Source organism: Morone saxatilis, unplaced genomic scaffold (genome assembly GCF_004916995.1).
Source record: "Morone saxatilis isolate NCDOM2014 unplaced genomic scaffold, NCSU_SB_2.0 Contig17, whole genome shotgun sequence".
NCBI classification, from domain to species: domain Eukaryota; kingdom Metazoa; phylum Chordata; class Actinopteri; family Moronidae; genus Morone; species Morone saxatilis.
Window position 1 is genome coordinate 18481518 of NW_023339729.1, and position 20468 is coordinate 18501985.

The following is a 20468-nucleotide window of genomic DNA, read 5'->3' on the forward strand; positions in this document are numbered from 1 at the left end:
CTAGGGTAATTTTGAGGGTGTAATTTGTAAGCAAATCACCACACAGTTCAGCCCCAGTGTGCCTCAGCAAAAATTTTAAAATTTCCATGAAAATAGTACAGGGCTGTTGTGTTGCCTTGCATTACATCATACAAGGGTTAATATTCTTGTGGTCTCTTAATGTATATGTTGAAGTTATTTATTTATTTAACTGTATTTACATTGTTGTGAATAGGCTTTGGCAATATGCTAAGATAGGAAGTATACTGACAATGATTTTGCAATACCATTGCACCAGTGAAATAGTGTCCAAAAATATTTCTACTGTAAGGAAATACTTAAATTAGGCCTCTCATTAGTGTAATTTTAACAAGGAACAACAACAAGGAATAACAAGGAAGTTGTTGTCAGTTACCACTATACCTTGGAAAAATGTAAATTATATTTTGCCTGCATCACCACACACTACTTTCACACTTTAAGTATAAGGTCATACTCATTAGTGTTCATGTGAAGGCAAATTCACAGCTGTTAGAAAAGATTTTCCTAAAAGAGATTTCTTGATAAATTTGTTTTAAACAATAACGTAACTAGCACATAGTTGTTCTAACCTCTTATCATCAAAGAGAGAAAAAAAACAGTGCTTTACCTTGTGCGCCTACATTTCTTCTTTTCTTTTCTAGTATTTCTGTAAAGTGTATTGTTTGTGAGATTATGTCCTGTACTAGTGACACATTTGTTCTCTCTTGAGACCGTAATAACTGCACTAGCAGTGTTTTTTCTACAGGTATAGCTTTAGATCAGTGAGGGCAAGGTAACAAAGGGTTTGTTCAATAACAGGTCTCTTTAAATCACTTAATTACTAACATTTGGACCACAGAACCTCAAGGCTGTAGAGAGGTTTCTATGGTAACGTGTGTATTTGGTATGTGTGTGTGTGTGTGTGTGTGTGTGTGTGTTCCTCCCTTAGGAAAATGGCATCGAGGCAGTCTTCGCTCGTCATCCTTGTCCTGCCTGGACCCTCCCATGGGACAGCTTACCGGGAGCCATCAACCCCACTGAAGGTAATGTCAAATCTCTGCCTTGTGGCTTTCGTCTTTGCCTTCTCCATTTTCGGTTTGCCCTTCTGCCCTTGCACTCTTTTCTGTGCTCTTATGTTTGTTTTTGTTTGTTTTGTTTTTTAAATTCTTGTTCTTTGCTTTCTCCATATTCACCTCCTTCATATCTGTATCAAAACCTACTCCTTTCATCATTTTTTAGCTACCCCATCTTTTTATCTGTGTGCCTCTACAGATAACTCCCTCTTTCTTTCAACAAAAAAGTAAAAACAAATATGATACAGTATATGGAGAAGTGTGCATAAATATTTGCATAAAACCTTCCTGTGATTTTCAGTAGCACATGGCACCCCCCAAAAGAAAAATATTAGCCACTGACACGTTGCAGAGCTTTCTATTCAGCCTCAGCTGGATGTGTTTCCCCATGAGGGCCCCTAATGAATTTTAAAGTGCTTATCTCAATGTGTTATCCTCCTTATATCGTGGATTGCAAGTGTGAAATAGGTCTGTGACAGAAACAGACTGAACACAGGAGAAACACACAAAAACGTACACGCACTGAAAGCCTCGACAACTAATGTGCAACGTCGAACTTGTGCGTATGCCTTAGTGGATACTGATTGCAGTGAGAGCAGTATCTAATAGGCAGTGGAAGGGTTGTTGATTGCTGCCCCAGGTGGCACTGGCGAAGCAGAGACAAGAAATCTCTGTTTCTTTGTCTCCCTTTCTCCCTGCATTGTTTTTCGTCTTATTAGTGAGATGTCTGTGTCGGTAGCGATGCTAAATGGTGTGAATGCATGTTTTGGAGCTGCAGCAATCTATCTATGTTATTGTTCTAAGAAAATGGAGAGGGTTGATAAAGGTCCTTATATACATAATATGAATATTTAGATATTTCCTTTTCTCTTCATCATTGTGTTGTGCATTCATTTCTTGCTTCCCTTCATTTTCACTCCGTGGCTCATTCCTCCACTTCAGAGAACATGGATGGAGATGAAACTGGAAAGGTATTTCATTATTAAGATATACGCCTAGTATCCCGTTAAGGAACTACAGTGTAACTTTGAATCTAAGAATACAAATGAATCGTGAGTGAACTTAAACTCTATATTGTCTTGTAGACGGTTGCAAATGTCCTCACTAAACAATTACAGGGAACAGGAAGAATACAATAAAAAAGAAATACTGAATATACATGACATAGCTACTGAATGCCCTGTTGATATTTTATTGTATTGAAATTAAACAGTTTGCAGTCCAATTCTCACTTATTTTGCATTGGGGCTTTTTTTTTTTTACATAATGTGTTGCTGATTGTTCATAATTAATAGTGCTGCAGTGATTAATTGATTTATCAACAGAAAAAGAATCCAACTATTTTCAGAATCGATTCATCATTTTTGTCATTACAAGCAAAATTACAGCCATAATAATTAATATCGCTGTAGTTTTTTCAATCTTTTCTATGTATGTAGGTTTGTATAAAAAGGATCACGTGTCTTAATGCTGTTAAGATATGGGTGAGAACACCCCCAAACACAGAAGTAGCTGTAGTAGTGTTAGTGTATTTTATCAGCACTTCAAGCTGATAGTCACTGTTTAATTTCCGTTTGCTGGATTAGAGTCAACACAATTTAAAAACATTATTATCTTACTGCTCTTTGAATGCACTGTACTGGTTGTAATTTCTACAGCCATTTGTAGCCTATTAATGTAATTCCACAGTACAACTTAATCATCCGTTTCTATCCCAAAAAAACCCCTTTTGACATCTAAACAGAAGTGCTCTTGATGATGTGGGCAGTGTATCTATTCTGAGAGTGAGAATCATAGAGAGAGACAAAATTTTAGCTGTTCCACTTTTGTCTGCACTCTGCATGATAAACGGCACTGTTGATATCCCCTCTTGCAGTATTTGGACAGTAGGTAGGTAGCCCCTGCATTTCAGTGTTGTGTAATTAAAGAGGAGCAGAGACGAAAGGCAGACAATTTGTCCTGAACCCCAGTGCGTGGGCTTTCCCATCTATCTGATCCTACAGTATACACAAATGGCTGCACACACGCCTACATGTACAGTACAACAGGGAAAATTGCAGCCTTTTTCCCTTACGCATGCATAAATATTTCCATACCTGCAAAACTAATATAACACACTCAAGTCTTTGAAAGCTTTCTTATTCATATGTATTGGCTCATCATTTTCACATAGGTGCATATACAGTCTGGTCTCCGAGTATTTGGATAGTTTTGTTTTGACTCTGTATTCCAGAGCATTGGATTTAAAATGAAACAATGACTCAGAGGTTATAGTGCTGACTTTCAGCTTTAATTTGAGTGTTTACATGCACGTTCAATGAACCATGTACAAGTTTAGCCCTTTTTATCCATATCCCTGAAGGGTAAAAAAGCCTTCAATTTGCACACCCAATATGGATGTGAACACCTCCAATCATATTCAAAGCTCAAAGTCAGCACTTTAACCTTGCAATAGTTATTTCCTTTGAAATCTATTTTGCTGGTATAGAGACAAAACTATAAAGAATGTTTCTTCAGTACATATCTGCTTCAGCAAAACAGATGAGATAGTCACACATTCATGCACCTCTAAAAAAACAAAAAAAAACAATGCCTTATTTTATGTATTGCTCCAGAATATTGACCCAACTAATTCGCATTCAGTGCTAACAAGTCCTACACAATGACACTCTAGTATGCACAATGTATAGAGGAACAAAGGGACCTCTGTGAATGGGAGCTGTTTGAGTTTTTGCCCTCCTTGTGTAGAGGGCTGCTTTGCTAAATGTGGTGAGGGCTGTCTGCAGACAGGTAAACAGCAATGTGAATACAGGGGCCATTGTATAGAGAAGCCAACGTCTTGTCTGCAGTGCTTCACTTAATAGAGGGAGGAGGGGAGGTAGTGCATAAAGCGGGTTAGAATGATGGAGTGTGTGACAGTGGAAGATTGAGATAGGGGTGAGACAGCATGAAGAGAGACAAAGGTTATCAGGAGAAAACAAGACAAGGGAAGAGGGTGAACGAGACAATCAGGCATGAAAAAAGGGAGGGCTGGTGTGGAAGCCACATAGTTGTCATGCTTCAGACATGCTGCTATTATGTCCTCCAGGGTTGTTTTTGGTACAAGGAGATGAGATGAGTTCCCATGTCTTAGGTTACAAGAGTATGACAGAAGTTGAACTGCTGGAGTGAAAACGGTCTCCATTTGACTCTGTCTCCCTGCTTTGACTACAGCAGAGATGTGATTTTTGGGTGGTTTAGTAGACATACAAGTTAAACAATGTACAGTATGGGGTAACAGTAGTATTCATTTATCATTGTGGCCACCTTGCTGGCTCTTTAGTTGCTGATGCTCCGCTGTGTTCACCAACTTGTGACTTGTCTGCTGTCTGCTAAGCAGATACTGTACAGCAGGGTTTTAAAGCTTTTTTTGCTGAGAACAGATGCCTGCTGCAGCTGAAAGAGAATGAACCAAAACAGTAAAGTTGCAGGCAATAAAATCAAAACAAATAGCTGAAAGATGCTTAAATGCTCAGTAGGGCTGAGGGGAACTGCAGAGTCTGTATTGTTTTGTGCATGTGGTAAAGTTATATCCTGATATGATCCTGGCCTGTTCTTTGCAGTAATGCTTTTCAGAAATAGAATGGCCACGCAGTCTTAAGTGATTTCATAGTTTAACACAGCACACAACAGAATAGCCTTTTTGAACTTCCTACTCCTTCACAGATGTCTTCCTACATCATTATCTTCTTTGTGATTTATATCCCAATAGAAATGTTAGCCGCACCAGAGGTCTTGGCCCACGCTTTCCAGTGCTTTGCTTGTTTTCTACACCGCATATACGTCTAATGAGTAGTTAAACATCTGTCATGTTTAGCTTCCAGATACCCCTCAGATGCATATCAGTTTGGGAATATGAAGACTTGTCTGTAAGATGCATCAAAGATGGAATATCAATCCAGTAGCAACTTTCAAATATTTTATTATGTAGGTGGATGTGTAATGCTCTTGCTTTCTCTAGTGTTTATAAAGTTGTTTTTAAAGATGTTAAATGTGTTCTAATTCAGCGGTGTTGGCGTCATCCACTGTTAAATCAGTGTGGCTGTCTGCAATGAGTTTGATTTCCCCTCGGGCATATCATCTCACTGTTATTGAACTTAGATTGAGATAATTAGCTGGATTTGATTCAAGTCCAGATTTATGAATTTCCCTTTACATTTTCTTAATTTTCTTAGACTAGATATTGACTGCGTGCCCTAAGGACACAGTACAGTTTCTCTCAGCTGCACTTTATTCTAGTGCATTATCGTTAACTTCAAATAAAGGAATATTGCATAGATTTCATCTTTCACTTATTGAGAATTGTATCTTTAAGAAGATTGTGACATGGCATCCTTCACACTTACTCTCTGATGTTAAGGTCTACAGTGTTTTATCTGATTATAATTAGTGTAAGCTGTTTGTAGAAATAATTTTCTTCATAAATGATATTCATAGTAGTTTAAGGCTGTTTCAACAAGAGAACAGATCTGATGAAAGAATCATTATATTACATATTTGTGTTGCGTTATATGTGTTTTTCTGAATTCAGGCAGGTCCACTCTTCATGATATGGCAGTCTGTAGGCCATAATCCATAAAATAAAATAAGTATGTATAAATAACACATAACGACTTTATGGTGAATGTGTGTTTACAACTTCAAATAATTAATTAAAGAAAGAGTAAACAAGCCAATAAATAAGTATATGCTATTTATCAAACCTGTTAGCTGAATTTAAAATGTTCCCTGTTGTGTTATTTCGTATTCAACTCAAATATATTCTGCTATTGGAATCATTGGATATTGGAATCACCTACAGCATTATGTGTGGGGGTTTCTAACCTGTGACTCACATGTTGCATTTGGCTTTTAGCCTGCATATAATAGTTGCTCTTCTTGGGAGGTGGCACCTCTAAGTCTAAGGCCATGGTACCCACAACATAATGGATTTTCCCCTTATGGTTGTTGCCTCAAGTGAAGATGAGGTTGTGATTAAGTGGTACATGCATATCCACATTCTTATTCTTACTGGCATGGAAGCATCCATACTTCAGTATGTCTATTTTTAAAAATGTACTTGACATCTAAGTAAACCAAACACTTACAAGTCATACATCCTATTCCAGGAAAAACTAGAAACGTCGTTGACTGAAATATTTTGGTTTAATTCAGTCTGAACTCAAATACATTTTCCTTGTGTTACCTGTGGAGCTTGTGCACTACACTTCAGTCATCCAACTGAACTGGAGTCTGGCTGTTTTTCCTGTCCAGCTGTCAGGCTGAATGGAGCTCTGCTGAGAGACACACAGCAGGCTTAGTCACAGATCTGTTTAACTGTTGGCCTGCATATTACCACATTGTGTTAGTTGAGAGATTATGTTGACGGTTTCTCCCTCTGTGTTCTTCCCAAAATCCATTAGTGTTTTCCGGTTTGCTGTTTCAGTTCAAACCAAGGGACAAGGAGCCTTTAGGGCAAGATAATTAAAAAAAAAGTCTGTCTTTCTGTAAGATACTTACCAAAGGTGTTTGCCTTCTTTACGCTTCTGAAGGGTAATCTAGATGGAAAATGAGTGGGTTGATTTTCAACTCAGACATATTCTATGTACACACAAATAAATTCTACTTATACCAATCCTCGTTGATCCTGGTCTTGTCACCTTTCAAAATGTCAACTTTCCCACTCCAAATTAACCTGGCATGGCAGCTTGATTTAAGATTACAAAATCATGCGAGATTCCATCTTGCCAGGCTTCAAGCTATGTGCTTGTGTCTGAACACAGTGATTATAAACCAATCAGCATTCTACAAGGAACTACTGCCAGTAGGGTGGTTTAATGCTAGGTGTGTGTGTGACAATGTGTGTGAGACATGGGCGTTTGCTCAAAAACAACAATGGGGGCTCTTACAGAGGTTAGCGTAGATGCTGCTAGCATCCATTATGAGAACTGGAGAGTATTTCTTCATGAAAGAGGAAGAACGGCAGTGAAGTATTTTCTCTATGGTAAAGATGGTTTTGCTCTTGTCCTGACTGCCGAGTTTCATTCTGATAAACCATTCTGATTGGTTGAAGTTCGCCTGTGATAGACAATAATAAACAGATAGTTCATTCACTCACCTGTCAAGTCAGGAATATTTTTAATTTAAATTCCTGCAATAAAAGTCTACAGCCACGTCAGAAGCTCTGTGAGGCTGTTTCTTTGTGAGGCTGTGGTTTGAGGTAAATGCCAATGTCAGCATGCTAACATGCTCATAGTGACAATACTAACATGCTATTCACAATCTTAATTTAGAATGCGAGCATGCTGAACATTGTAATGCACTAAACACATTGTAATGCACTAAACACAACATTTACAGGTATCTGAGCATAAACCAAGTACTGGACTAATAAATTGGTGGCGCTAGATGAAATGTCAGGAGATCACCAAGGTTATTACAATTTATCCTGAGGGGAACATGAATGTCATCACCAAATTTCATGGCAATCTATCCCATAGTTGTCAAGATAGTTCTCTTAGAACCACAAATGTCAACCTCATGGTGGTGCTAGAGGAAAATCAAGGGATCATCAAAGTCATCAGGTTTTATTGTCTGGGAGCCATGATTGTTCTGATGGTATATATTTCAGTGGATAAGTAAGAATTTTACCTGCTGGTGCTAGATGAAATGTCAAGGGAATGTCTAGATTAGTAGGCTTCATATTTTGGGGACAGTGAATATTTGTAAAAAAGTTGATGACAATTACTGCAATGTGGTGGGCTGGCTGACCGACCGATAGACCAAAATTGCCATTCATACAGCCACACCGCGAGCTAAGTAGCTAAGTGTGCTCAGATTTTCCATTTGCCTTCCAGGAGAAGTGTGTGTTTATGAGTTTTGCACGCAGAGCTGTCAGTGGATGTGTAATTAAAGGTAAATTGCCTGTTATTAAAACTAGAGATCAGAGAGTTTTTTGGAGAGCATATGTTAGTACAAATGCATAGAGGTGATTTAAAAATATTATTGAACATTAGTGGGGATATCTGTGTGAACCATGAGCTGGCATTTGGTTAACACACCTCATTCCCTTGGGATTACAGCTCCAAACAGCAGGTTGTGACTCCCAAAGCAGTCCTCTCATTCTCAATTAATTGAACTCATTAGAGCTCTTAAATTGGAGATTTAAAGATACGCAGTAAACATGGGAGCAAGCACAACAGGCACCCAGCTTTGTTACTCCCAATTAGAGGGATAATTGGCACTTTATTTCTACAATTCAAGTTCAAACACATCTAGACTCCCTGGAGGGGTACCACAGAGTTTCACTATTTGCAGTCATGTTTGAGTTGTGCCCATTTAAATGCAGAGCCACTGGCTGTCTCCATGATGAGCTCCTCGCAAATGTCACATCATGAATATTCATTTGTCTCCTTAGTTTTGTTTTGTTCAATAATCTCTGGTGAGGCATTGCAGTGCGGGTATGGAGCAGGGAGACAATTTGCCTAACCCTCAACCAGCTTTCAGTGGGTTTTGGATTACATAGTGTTTCTTACGACGTTTCACTAGACTCATAATTAATTACTGATTAGGGTTTTCAGCCCTGAGCAGAATGTAAAATCTTTTTTTTCCGCAGGCCTTTCCTTTGGAGCACAGTTTAACAAGCTTTGTCTATTAAAATCTTGTATGTTTGCAATGTAGAAATGACATTCGAAGGCTACAACAAATTGAATGTAATGTTTCTGTTATCCTGTAGTTGACACTTTTGCCTAAGAAAGTGTTTCGGTTGATGAAAACAGTTTTCTGTTCTTTCAGGAAATGCATAGCATCACTCATTAAGGATAAGTAAAGTAAATTAGTTGATTACATGTTCAAGATTAATTGATCTGTAACATATTGCTGAAGCATATTTCAGACTTTATTATCATGTCACTAAAAATTGTTCTCAGATGTCACAAAACACTCACAGATTTTCCATTTCTTACCAAGTTGCATATTGTATTTTGCATCTGATTAGCATTTAACTACTTTATAATTATTTCACTATTTGCTTTTTTAGGCGAACGAGAACAAGAGATGATCTAATAAGGTCCTGTTGCCATGGTTTTAGCCCACCCTCACGTGGTTCTTTTTTAAAATACATTTTCGTGCTCTGTCTTGGTGTAATGACACATTAAGCACAGGAGGAATGTTTTTTTTACAAGGTAGGACTGAAAACAAACTGACTGCTTCTTCTTTGTGTGCAAATAAAAACACATTTTGTAACAAAAAATATAGTTGCTCATATATTTCTGTGCAACACACAAGTACTAGAATCTCTTACAGTACGTGAAAAAAATAAATCACCTTCTTTTACTGCTGGACCCTTATACACAAAGCTGAACTTAAAAATAAAATCCAATTTGGTCAAACTACAAATTTGATCATTTTTACTCCAGAAATGTAGTAAAGGCTGCCTTGGTTGCATTACAAAATGTAAAGTGATATTTAACACAAAGAAAGTCAACAGAAAAATGCCAATGGAGGTGAACAGATGCAGATCTACACTTGTTCTTATCCTGAGTTACACATGTAAAGCAGAAAGTACAGTGGAAAATAAATGAAAGCTACATCCCAATTTGATGAATAATATGTTCCACCGCAGTCTTGAACTGGTTCAGTTATCCATATTAGCAACTCAAAGTTTCAACAGTAATGTGATACTTCATTTGGAAAGATACTCAGTGCATCTGTCACTTTCATTTGCACAATTTGTGGCTTGGCATGTTATGTAATACATGTTCACACAGACTGTTCCTAATTACTGGATATGCTTCACAGAACAGGTCTAAGTAAAAAAACACTTTTTATGTTTGTTCTTTCATTTTTTTCCATTCTATTTGTTGTTCTTCCTTTTATGTCTCCTTGTGTCTGGTTTTCTTCCTCTGTCTTTTATCTCATTTCTCTGTTCTAGTGTATATCTCTATTTTTTTTTGTCTCTTTATATCTCTCGTTTCTTTCTACCCTCCATCGTTGCTTGCCTTCTCATTACATTTTTTACCTCTTAACTTTTTTCATTTTCTGACCAACCTCAGGCCATAAGTATTGCTTTGACATGAAGGGCATATTTTTTTCACAAACTTCAACAGAAAACAACAGAATTAAGGCATTTTGCCATTCCTACTACTTTTGTATTTTTTCTTCCCATCCCTTAACCAAGTGATCTTTCTGGAATTCTGCTGTTCTGTCGAGCATTGGCTCAAATAAAGGCTCAAAGCCTATTACTATATTCTGTATCTGGTGAACACTGTAATAGATGATGTGTCATATTTGGTTTCAGTGTATACTGTGATATGTGCTCCTGTTGTGGAAGGGACCTCCCCCAGTGCCCACATCTAATTTGGCTCAAAAGAAGGCCCTGTATGGATTTTGGCATGTATGTCTCAGTTGTCATGTTGTTAAAGGAGTTTCACCCCATATTTTTTGCACCTGCATGGCGTTGACGTACAGTACTATAGGGGTGAGCTTGTATGTTTGTGTGTGTTTCTGTATCTGCAGAGCATTTCACAATAAACATAAATCTCCTTAGTGTCAGGGGCCTCCATACCTCTACCTTTTCACATCCTGATAACTTTAATGGATTTTAGATATCAAGTTGTACTCTAGTATCAGTTACTCATATCCATGTAGTTACTGGCACAAACACATCCTTTTGTTGAAGTTTCATAGCATATTAATGGAGTTATTTCAGTTCATATTTTGTGAGAAGTGGTAACAGAGAGAGATGGCCACGATTTTGGGGTCTGAAAGAATTGGACAGTAACAATAGCTAGTATGAACAGTTTAGTTTTTTTGTATGCACATGGCTCAGTGAGACAGAATAATGATTCATCTAAATCCTGCTCTAATTATCCAAAGGGCACATGTAGTGTTTGTGGCCGATCTGCATTCCCTTGATTCGTGTCCTACTTTCCTAAATAAGAAAATCTGTGCAGTGCCAAGACATTTGCAGATATAATATGGAAATACACATTGAGGCGAAGTGTATGCTTTCTATGACCAAAATCAAATGTGTATTGCAGATAACACTAAAGGGATAATGTGTTCAAATCTGTCAAGAAGTAGTATTGTTCAGACTTTCCTTTCAAAACCAGGAGTCTCTGCAGTGACAATATAAGCTTAATGCACAGAGTTGAAGGGAGAAGCCCTTTATTTCTCTCAATAGAGGGTCCTTGGCTTTGGCAACCCAACATTTCCATAAGTTAACCAGGAGGAGCAGGGACACCAGCTGGCTGGAATCCAGCCAGCCTTTATTTACCCTTGAGTTAACACTGCAAGGCTAGGACTGAAAACCATACTGGCTGGAAGATTTTACAAAAGTGGCAGGCCAAAAGACATTGACACGGCCCTCCACAGATGCCAGCGTTGTGCCACTTACTCCCTGACTCTGACAGCTCCGGCAGAGTACAGAGAACAAGAGTTGAAGGGAAAGAGTGTACAGAATAAAAACAAACTGTTTAGTTTGAATGAGAAATTGTGGGGGAAGGTTTTCAGGAGACAGGAATAGGAATAATAGCTGGATTTAAACATTTTGTAGACTTTATTTTCAGAAAAAAAGTGCTGAGGGAAAAGGATACACCATAAGTTAATCAACATTTTGGTCCTTCTTGTTAAAGAAATGTATTTCTTAAAGGTCCAGTGTATAACAGGATCTACTGGCAGAAATGGAATATAATATTCATCAGCATGTTTTTACAATTGTATAATCATCTCAATAAAGGAATCGTTGTGTTTTTGTTGACCTTAGAATTAGTCGTTTTTAATCAGAATCAGAATCAGAATCAGAAATACTTTAATAATCCCAGGGGGAAATTACTTTCGTTACATTACTCCATATGTAATAGACTACATACTGTTAAGAAAATATTATCATACAGCATATAATTTAAATCACACTTTCAAATATGCAAAAATGCAAGTGTAAAAAAGTGGTCGCAAGGCTTCCTCTTCACCAGAGCAACATAGCAGGATGTTGCAGGTTTGCAGAGGGAGGATAATGTACGACGATGAAGATGATGAATGTGCGGGATTCTCCTCATAGAGATTATGGACGGCAAGTCAACATCCAACGGCAGCAGTTCAGCATCCGGGCCACAGATGTCGCACAAAAAGAATGGTATTAAGAAGAGATTTAAAACATCCAAGATATGTGGCGTGTCTGAGTTCACTAGGCAGTGAGTTCCTAAGTGTTGGAACTCTAATGGCAAAAGCCCAATCACCTTTTGTCACACAGCGTGATCTGGGAATAACCAGCAGGGCTGCAACCGTGGATCTCAAGGGTCGTGGAGGCACATACAATGATAATAAATCAGAGATGTATCCATTTAAAGCTAAACTAAAATAAAATTTTCAAATTAATTTGAAATTTGACAAGGAGCCATTGTAGAGATGCAGCAGCGTTCTGTACCATCTGGAGACGGTTAACTCTGTCACATGTATGCTGTTGTTGATGGATAAATAGAATATCACTCTCAGATAATGGTATTAGCGTGTTGTGTCTCACCTCCAAAATGTGCTGTCTCATTTTTAATTTTCTCTCTAAAGCCCATATTATACTTTGATTCTGGGACAGGGCAAACAAAGGGAAGTACCGTGTGTTTAGGTCAAATAGAAATACTTTTGCAGGCAATCTTGTTTTGTTGTTTATTGTTGGATAGAACAATTCTACCTTTGTTGTAGCACAACTTGATATACTAAAGTGTAAAATCCATCTCAAGTCCACAAACGGAACCAAAATCTTATGTTTTCCTTGTGGACGCGGTTTACCGATGTGTCAGATTGTGGGTAGCCTCAGGTCATTCGTTCCTTACTTGAGCTGAGCTGGGAATGTGTTGGTCGGCATCTGTGCAATCGAGCCATTTGAAATCCTCTCTGAACAACCACAACATTTTTTTTTCTCTGCCCATGGCAAACAAAACTGTCTTCATTGACAGGACGAATTGATTCCAAACTGCCTAAGTTTTAAAGCAGAGGAGTGTAGATGTTGTTTTGCCACTACAAACAGTGGAGTGAACAGCACACAGGAGACAGACTGCAAGTCAGCATTTAGCCTACACAGGGAATGGTAGCCAAAAGGAAATTGCTCTGTCTACTAGGCATGTGGCAATATGAACATTTCATAGTGTGATTATCTTGGATAGTAAGACTGATATTTTTCAAAAGAAAGCATTTACAGTCCTCAAATATCAACATTCTTCATAACAAATACTCCTTAATGAGGAAAAAAGTGCTGCCAAGATTATGTGTTGCAACACATAACATATTGGCTTAGGGTAACACTTCATTTCCTATGAAATAAGGTTCATAGGAACTGGATTTGATTTGCATGATGTTGTTTTGTTTTGTTTTTTCCTGGAAACAACTACATAATTTCACACTAATTATGAGGAAAATAGACTTGTTGTGGTCTTGAGTTTATAAGCAGTTGTAAGTCTTTCTCAGTTTCCTTGGAAGAATAGCACATTAGCAACTAATTGGAGTGATATAAATAAGTGTACTAACTGAACACTATCACCTGTTCTCAGAACCAAATTACATTGGTCATTCCAGGAATCTAATGAATGTTAACGTCGCTTCCTTTGTTCCTCCTTCCTGCCTGTCCATTGTTGTATTTTGTATGCTCTGATGAAGGTCAGAATTGAAAGTGTGTTAATTAAAGTGATATATTGCATGAGTCTAAGCATTTGGAAATCTTTTGGAAGCATTGACACTTCTAGCAAAGATTTAGTTGGCTGGAGCGGTTGTCATCCTGCAACATCAGTTCCTTTCAAAGAAATTATGGGACCCGGAAAATGAAGTTTTTCCAGCTTAGGATTGCTAGTAGTTATGGCTACAAATAATTTTAATTTATCAATTTGACTGGAAAGTGGAAAGTGATTCTTTTGAACAGCTTTTTTCAAATAAAATCAGAGCAAATGCTGGTAAAATTCAGAAAGCAAGCAAATGTTTTGAATTTAAGAAGCTGTGCAATTATTAATCGATTTTTATATACATATATATCTTCTATTATCATATAATTTATCATTCGTGATTTTTCTTTAATTAATTTCAATGACAAACCATCTTAATAGCTTATTTAAAAGTGTTAAGCATGTGTTGACATTGCCTAACTGTAAAGTTTAACTGTAAAGTCAGTAAGTGGATGTATTTGGAAGTGCTAAATTGATGTTTCAGTTGGTTTCCCCATTTCGGAAAAAAAAACCAGTGCAGACAAATGAGGTATGCGCTGTGACCTGTAAGTAGGACCAGTGGAGTTCCATAATTACACCGACCTCTTGCCTACAGCTTTGTCTGGTCATGTTTTGACAGACATACCAAAGCTGTTGACGGACACACAGTGGGACATTTTTTCCTTGTGTTTGTCTTCATTACCTTTAGTTTTTCTTGTCATCACAGTCTTACTGAAACACATTGAAACATTTCAGTGACTTCTGCTGTGAAAGAAATCTCTTTTTTCTTTTTTTGACAACTTGTCAACAATTGGAGCTTTCAGTATTGTGAATGTTTTTTTTCTGCTTGAAGCCAACTCAACAAGATTATATTTAGTTACCGCTCAGTGTTTGGCTGTGCAGCCTCAAACCTTTCTAATACCTCACAGCACAATTGCAATTCTATAGTGTGGTGTTGTAGCTTTCAGGATTGTTCCCTAGAATATTTCCACTACCAGAAAAGGACTGCAAATGTATATTTCTCTCCTGTTAGTAATTTCTGTCAACACTCAGAAAGATGTGCCAAAGTTAATTTCCTCATGCTTTGGTTTATAGATTTCCATAATAAAGAACATATGGTCAAATGCAAGGTTATCTGCCCCAGTGTACACACTTTTAAGTGCCAACAAGCCATTTGAAATTTCAAATTATGGAAAAAAGATTGTAATTTTCCTGCAGTAGTCTGTGCCAAGGTAAAACTAAAGCCCTGCCAGCTAAATATTGTGACTATTCACGAAAAAACAGGTTACTGCCAGAATATTGTCGCATAAAAAAATATGTTGAAGGTGCCTTTAACTCTATAGAACTGTGATGAATCATTTTGGGTCCATCTAAAGATATTAATATCCAAAGCAAATCCAGCACTGAAGAGAGAACCTCATGTGATTTTCATTTGTTGACTTAGATTCAGATTGCACACACCAACAAGCTCAAATAATGAACAACCTTAAACATTTAGTTTGTTTTGTGATGCAGTCTCATTGGCCCATTCTGTGTTATAGATATTCAAATAATAGGTTTCAAATATGTTCGACATAAACCTTCAGTCTTGCATGTACTGACTGTGGCAGGACGTGTAATTAGCTGTGTGTAATTGGAGTTTTAATTGGAATTTTTTTTTTTAAATGCACATAACATCTATAATATTTCAATTTGAAGTAATGGTGCAGTCATATTAACCGTGACCCCATTGGGTTTAAAGAGTTCACTGATTATAATCATTATAAAGCTTCAGTGAAGTAGATACAGGATTTGTCATTGAATGTAGCTACATTTTCAGTTTAAATTTAAGGAAACGTATGAAAAAAGTAAAGTTATAGTCAGGATTTTAAAAGATGGGTTTTCCCCTCCTTCTAAGCCAGTGCCATAATATGTGCCATGTTGTTAAGTCTCCTTGTGTAGTGTGTATGCATTTGTCATAATCTTGGTAATCCATTTTCTGTTGTTACTGAGCTCCAGGCAGTTAGTTTATTAGGCAGTAAGAAGCACTCTTTATTTTGCTTGGTCAGTTTACTCCTGCAGAACACAAGTGTGCAGTTCACAGCACTTAGGGGAACAGCACTTTGCACTCTTCAAGTCACATAAAGAAAATGTAGCATCCTCCTACACACCAGACAGTTTAAAAAGGGTCATGGTTGCATTAGTCAACCTTTGATTGGTGCATGGTGCACTCACATACCTGAACTGGTTATGCCTTAGTCAATGTGTGAATTCAAAATTTCATTCAGTAGCTATAAATAATACTGTGCTGCTGCATGGTTTAGGTATTAACAGGTTTACTTTTAAAGTCAGTTTGCTTTAGTTTTCAACCTCCAGTCAACAGCTCCCACACCACCCTTGCACTTGTTTTTATGACACACTCTGTATTGTTCTGAGCAACTGCCAAGACAAGAAAACATTGTTATTGTTCCTTAGAAGGACTAAAGACAGCCAACCTGATGCTTTCTGAACTGACACACTGGTACATTCATGACTTCTTGAGTGGGATCCAGGCATTCAAATATGATATGATCAGAAGACCTAAGTCAGGCAGAAAAGATAATGATCCACCACACCTTCCTGTTTCACTCCACTGAACTCTTACACATACAGTGTGCCCCCTGTGTTTATACAAACAAACATATCCAGAGTGCTTGGATACGGGTTGGTTGTACACGACCCGACACGTGAACATGCTGCGTCACTCCATGTACTTTGACATACTGTATACGCTAACTGAATGCAACTGTTCACTCTTTAAAGAAACCTTGCTTACTTCAGATGCAAGTACATGTCTTTCTTCACACAAGTGACCCTTTTCAAAGAGTCTCCTTGATTTAATAATTTGTGCTTTTGCTTTTTTGTAAATTGGCTGCAAGGTTTAAAAAAAAAATATAGGCTCATAAAAAAATCATTAAACTTGTCTTCTCCTGAAGGAGCATCAACATCACCACATCAAAAGATAAACCAGTGTCTTATTTCTTTTTTTTTTTTTTTTTTGAAGCAGTATTCCATATAGTTCAGAATCAAGATGAAGCGGTCCGTTTTAGTACCATGTGAAGAGTTTCTCTGCTACATTAGTGTTTTTAAGACCTTCCTTTCAGGCTCGCCATTTTCTAATATGACATCCTGGGACACCATATTTCTTGGTCCTTGACAGATGACTCTGTCTGGGACATTTCTGTGGTAAACACGCCTGGAGGCGCTTTCCCCCCGTAAGGAATTTATTTCCTCCCTGACAGCAAAGCACGTAACACGAGCCAAAAAATAATGGTTGTAGGTTACTGGACACTTTTGCGGGCTGAGTAGATCCGGTGTACACATTTTAAGATGGAGACATGGGAACCTTCTAGCCTTACTAATTAAGGCTAGAAATAATCCAACACTCTTTTAAAATAACACGCACACTCTGTAACACAAGAGCTGGTACTTCAAAGAGATCATTTTTGTTGTGAATACATAATAAGTTGAACTCAAATTCAACCATTTGCTCTTTAAAATGTAATTCCTAGACATAGTAATAATATATTTTGACCAGTATGCCAACAACTAGCATTGGCAATGATTTTTTTAAAAACAGAATATGAATGATTCAGTCCAAAATACTGAAGTCATTAATTAAAAAAATTATCTAAACTTTAATCTTAGACCAGCCCTCCTTATGTTTTCTCTTAAAACCAGCATGTCCTCTGAGGGATGTTAGCTGTCGGATCTTGCAGAGCCCAGACAGAGGCCCCCTGTGCCACAGTGGTGTGTTTGCATTCTAATCTGTGTGATGGACCTGGTTGATAAGGCCCTGGGCAGTTCTGCAGCATCAGGAGAAAAAGGAGATCAAGGCTCACTGCCAGCAGCCGCAGTGGTAGGCACCTTTTTAGCAGTAGAGGACGCACGGGCTAATGGATCTTACTCAGTCTCCCCCAATGACGCAGCCACAGCATGTTTTCTCCTCACTGAGCATTGGGAGATGTCAAGGCAGAGTCAACCTGCTGGAAAAAAAACGAAAACTCGTTTTGCACATACCGAGACTCTTACTGGTTCTGTCATCTCTGGCTTTGTGCCAGTAGTTATCCGGGTGGGATGGTGACCATGCCCCTGTTCATAAACACCACCGACATCAGTGCTTTTCTGCTTCCAGCCTGTGGAAGGAGGTTAAACACAAAAGTCTTTCAGGAGAAAACACTTGAGCTCCATCAGATTACAACCAACAAAACAAGTCAACAGCATCATGAAAATTGAAAAACTATACAGCGTGTTTCCTCATGTATACTGCAAAAACATTTTAGTTCTTAACTTTAGGCTTTTTACCCTTAAAAAAGAAACACATCTGTCAGTTGGATAAGATAATCCCACTTGTTCCTAGTGCAGTTTGCCTTGTTTCAAGATTTTGTCCAGATATGAATATCTTCAAACAAAACATGAACAGGCAGATAGCTGCACTACTACCAAGAAAGTCATGCTCGATTGCAGAAGATTACTGAAACTTGCATTGAAGTTTGTGTCGGAAACAAGTAAAAGAATCTTTACTCGTTGGTTGATTTATTGATTTCGCTTCTTGTAAGAAAATAAGATTTTACTATTCAGGAAGGGTTGGCCAAACATTGTATTTTCTTTGCCAGTGTGTTCCACTGTAATTGTTTGTCTAATACAAACAGAGGATTAAATTCCATGATGCCAAGTTTCAGTTTAAAAAGAGTCTTTGGATCCAGCTTTTTACAGTCCTTAATTTCCTTTAACATGGTCTCAGGCATACAGCCAACTTGTCTGAATTTCCACCCCTTCAGTGATCATTTTTGCATTATTTGCATTTTTATTCTTACATGGCTTCATGCTAAAAAAAGACAATGTCTGCTAAAACACTGAAGCTCATCCTAAGTCTTGGGCGTACAGCGCGATGTGAGTAATGACAGAGGAGGAGAGTTGAGTTAATGCCCACCTGTCAACAAGTCTTCTCTCTAGTAGATCACTTGTGCCTGGCTAGATGACAGTTGCAGGAAGTTTCTGTCATACTTGTGATTGCTGCGTCTGTTTATAGAGTGGCTACAAGACCCTAGTCGATCTAGTTGGGATGCATGAGAAAAAAATTTGGGGGAAAAACATTGCCGTGTAGAAAGGCTTCCTGTCTGAGCTCTCAGTGAATTACATGGTCTGTGATTGTTTTTCTCTTCTGAGTAAGGGCTGGGATAAAACTTTTGAAGTTTCCATCTCAAAACTGTTGCGTTTTAGTTGCCTACAGTTCATTCAGATGCTGTGGTTGTAGTCATTGTCATTGAGGCTCAACAACTATTGGATGAATTGCCCTTAAAATGTATTTGTATGAACTTTGCTAATTTGCAAACGTCAGCATGCAAGCTGAACTAAGATGGTGAACATGTTAAGCAATATTTGTACCATATAAGCTTAACTTAAATGTTTCTGTTGCCTAACCTTAACCATGCTATACTGTGTTTGCTATGTGTTGAAATTGTAGAAATAACTGATGAAAAATGTTGCCATTGAACATTGAATCCAGTTTCACAGAATCCCCCAAAATAAGCATTCTGTCTTGCAAGTTGATTGCGATTCAGTGCAGACACTCTCCTGAAAGACAGATGATGAGGTCTCATAAAGACCCTGGGGGAGGTGCTTGCCTGTGATTCGTATCTGTGTGACCCTATTAGCAAAGAAGCAATGTAGGAGCATTACCTTGTGTGCTCATTACCTGGGGGTCACCTGCCTGCAGGGGGCCAGGGTCAAGGAATATATATAATCTGGAACTAAATACATCTTGTACAATAGAACAGATTGAGAGGTGAGTGAAGCAAGTTCCCAGCGACCATCATTCATATGAACCATCTTTTACTGATTGGAAAAAATGTGATAGTCCATAATTTACCTAATTTCAAAATTGGTCTCTATATAAGGGTGTAATACAGTAAAATACTGGTACCTTGTCCTGGTAGTGGCAAGTGACAGCCAGTGAAGATCAACATGTTGATGAAGTGTCAAATATTTACAGCCACACTGCAGAAAGAGGGGACTACATAAAACCTGAAATCAGGCTGCAGATTGAAAGATAAATTCTCTGTAGGGATTGATGTTAAAAGCTAAAACTATAACCATTTGTATCTTTAATTAAGATATAGATTTTTCTTCCCCTATTCCAAAGTATGTCTTAAAAACAAAAATGTAATAAATGAATGTCTTTTCCCCCCGGCGTCTGCTTTAAAATTGAAAGTGAATTATATTGCAGGAAGATCCACTTTGCTTTATAGTTCAATTCCGGAACATTTTAAGACATTATGAAACAAGCTTTATGTTATTTGTGTCACTAAACCTATGTGGAATTGTTCGGTATTCTGTACACTGTGTTCCCACTCTAGTTTTTCTCTTTTACATCTTGTGGCTTTTTGGCCTTGACATATACTTTATGATGTTCATCTGAAATTGAGTGAATTTGACACAATTATGGCAACCCATGGCATGAACCTTTAAGACCTCTCTCAGTATTGCTCTTTTCCCTGAAACCACATTAAAAAATGAAATTGAAAAAAAAGGGAGAAGTCGACTGGCATGTGGTTAGCTCTTCTGCCACCCACTCAGTCCCATGTAGCTTATGGGTTTGACCTCAAGCCGTGTGGTGAGCTTTTACCATACAAAGTCGTGTTTGAATAGAATGCTAAAAATCAATCTCACT

General features: G+C 37.9%; 1 protein-coding gene across 4 annotated transcripts in view; it reads left to right on the top strand.

Moving 5' to 3' along the window:
- gstcd (glutathione S-transferase, C-terminal domain containing) overlaps positions 1–20468 on the top strand; it is a 45401-nt gene that overhangs the window by 6795 nt on the left and 18138 nt on the right. For all 4 annotated transcript variants that reach the window (XM_035660323.1, XM_035660322.1, XM_035660324.1 and 1 more), the window contains exon 5: positions 950–1043. In XM_035660323.1, the coding sequence (XP_035516216.1) occupies positions 950–1043 (94 nt within the window). The remainder of the gene's footprint in view (positions 1–949; positions 1044–20468) is intronic.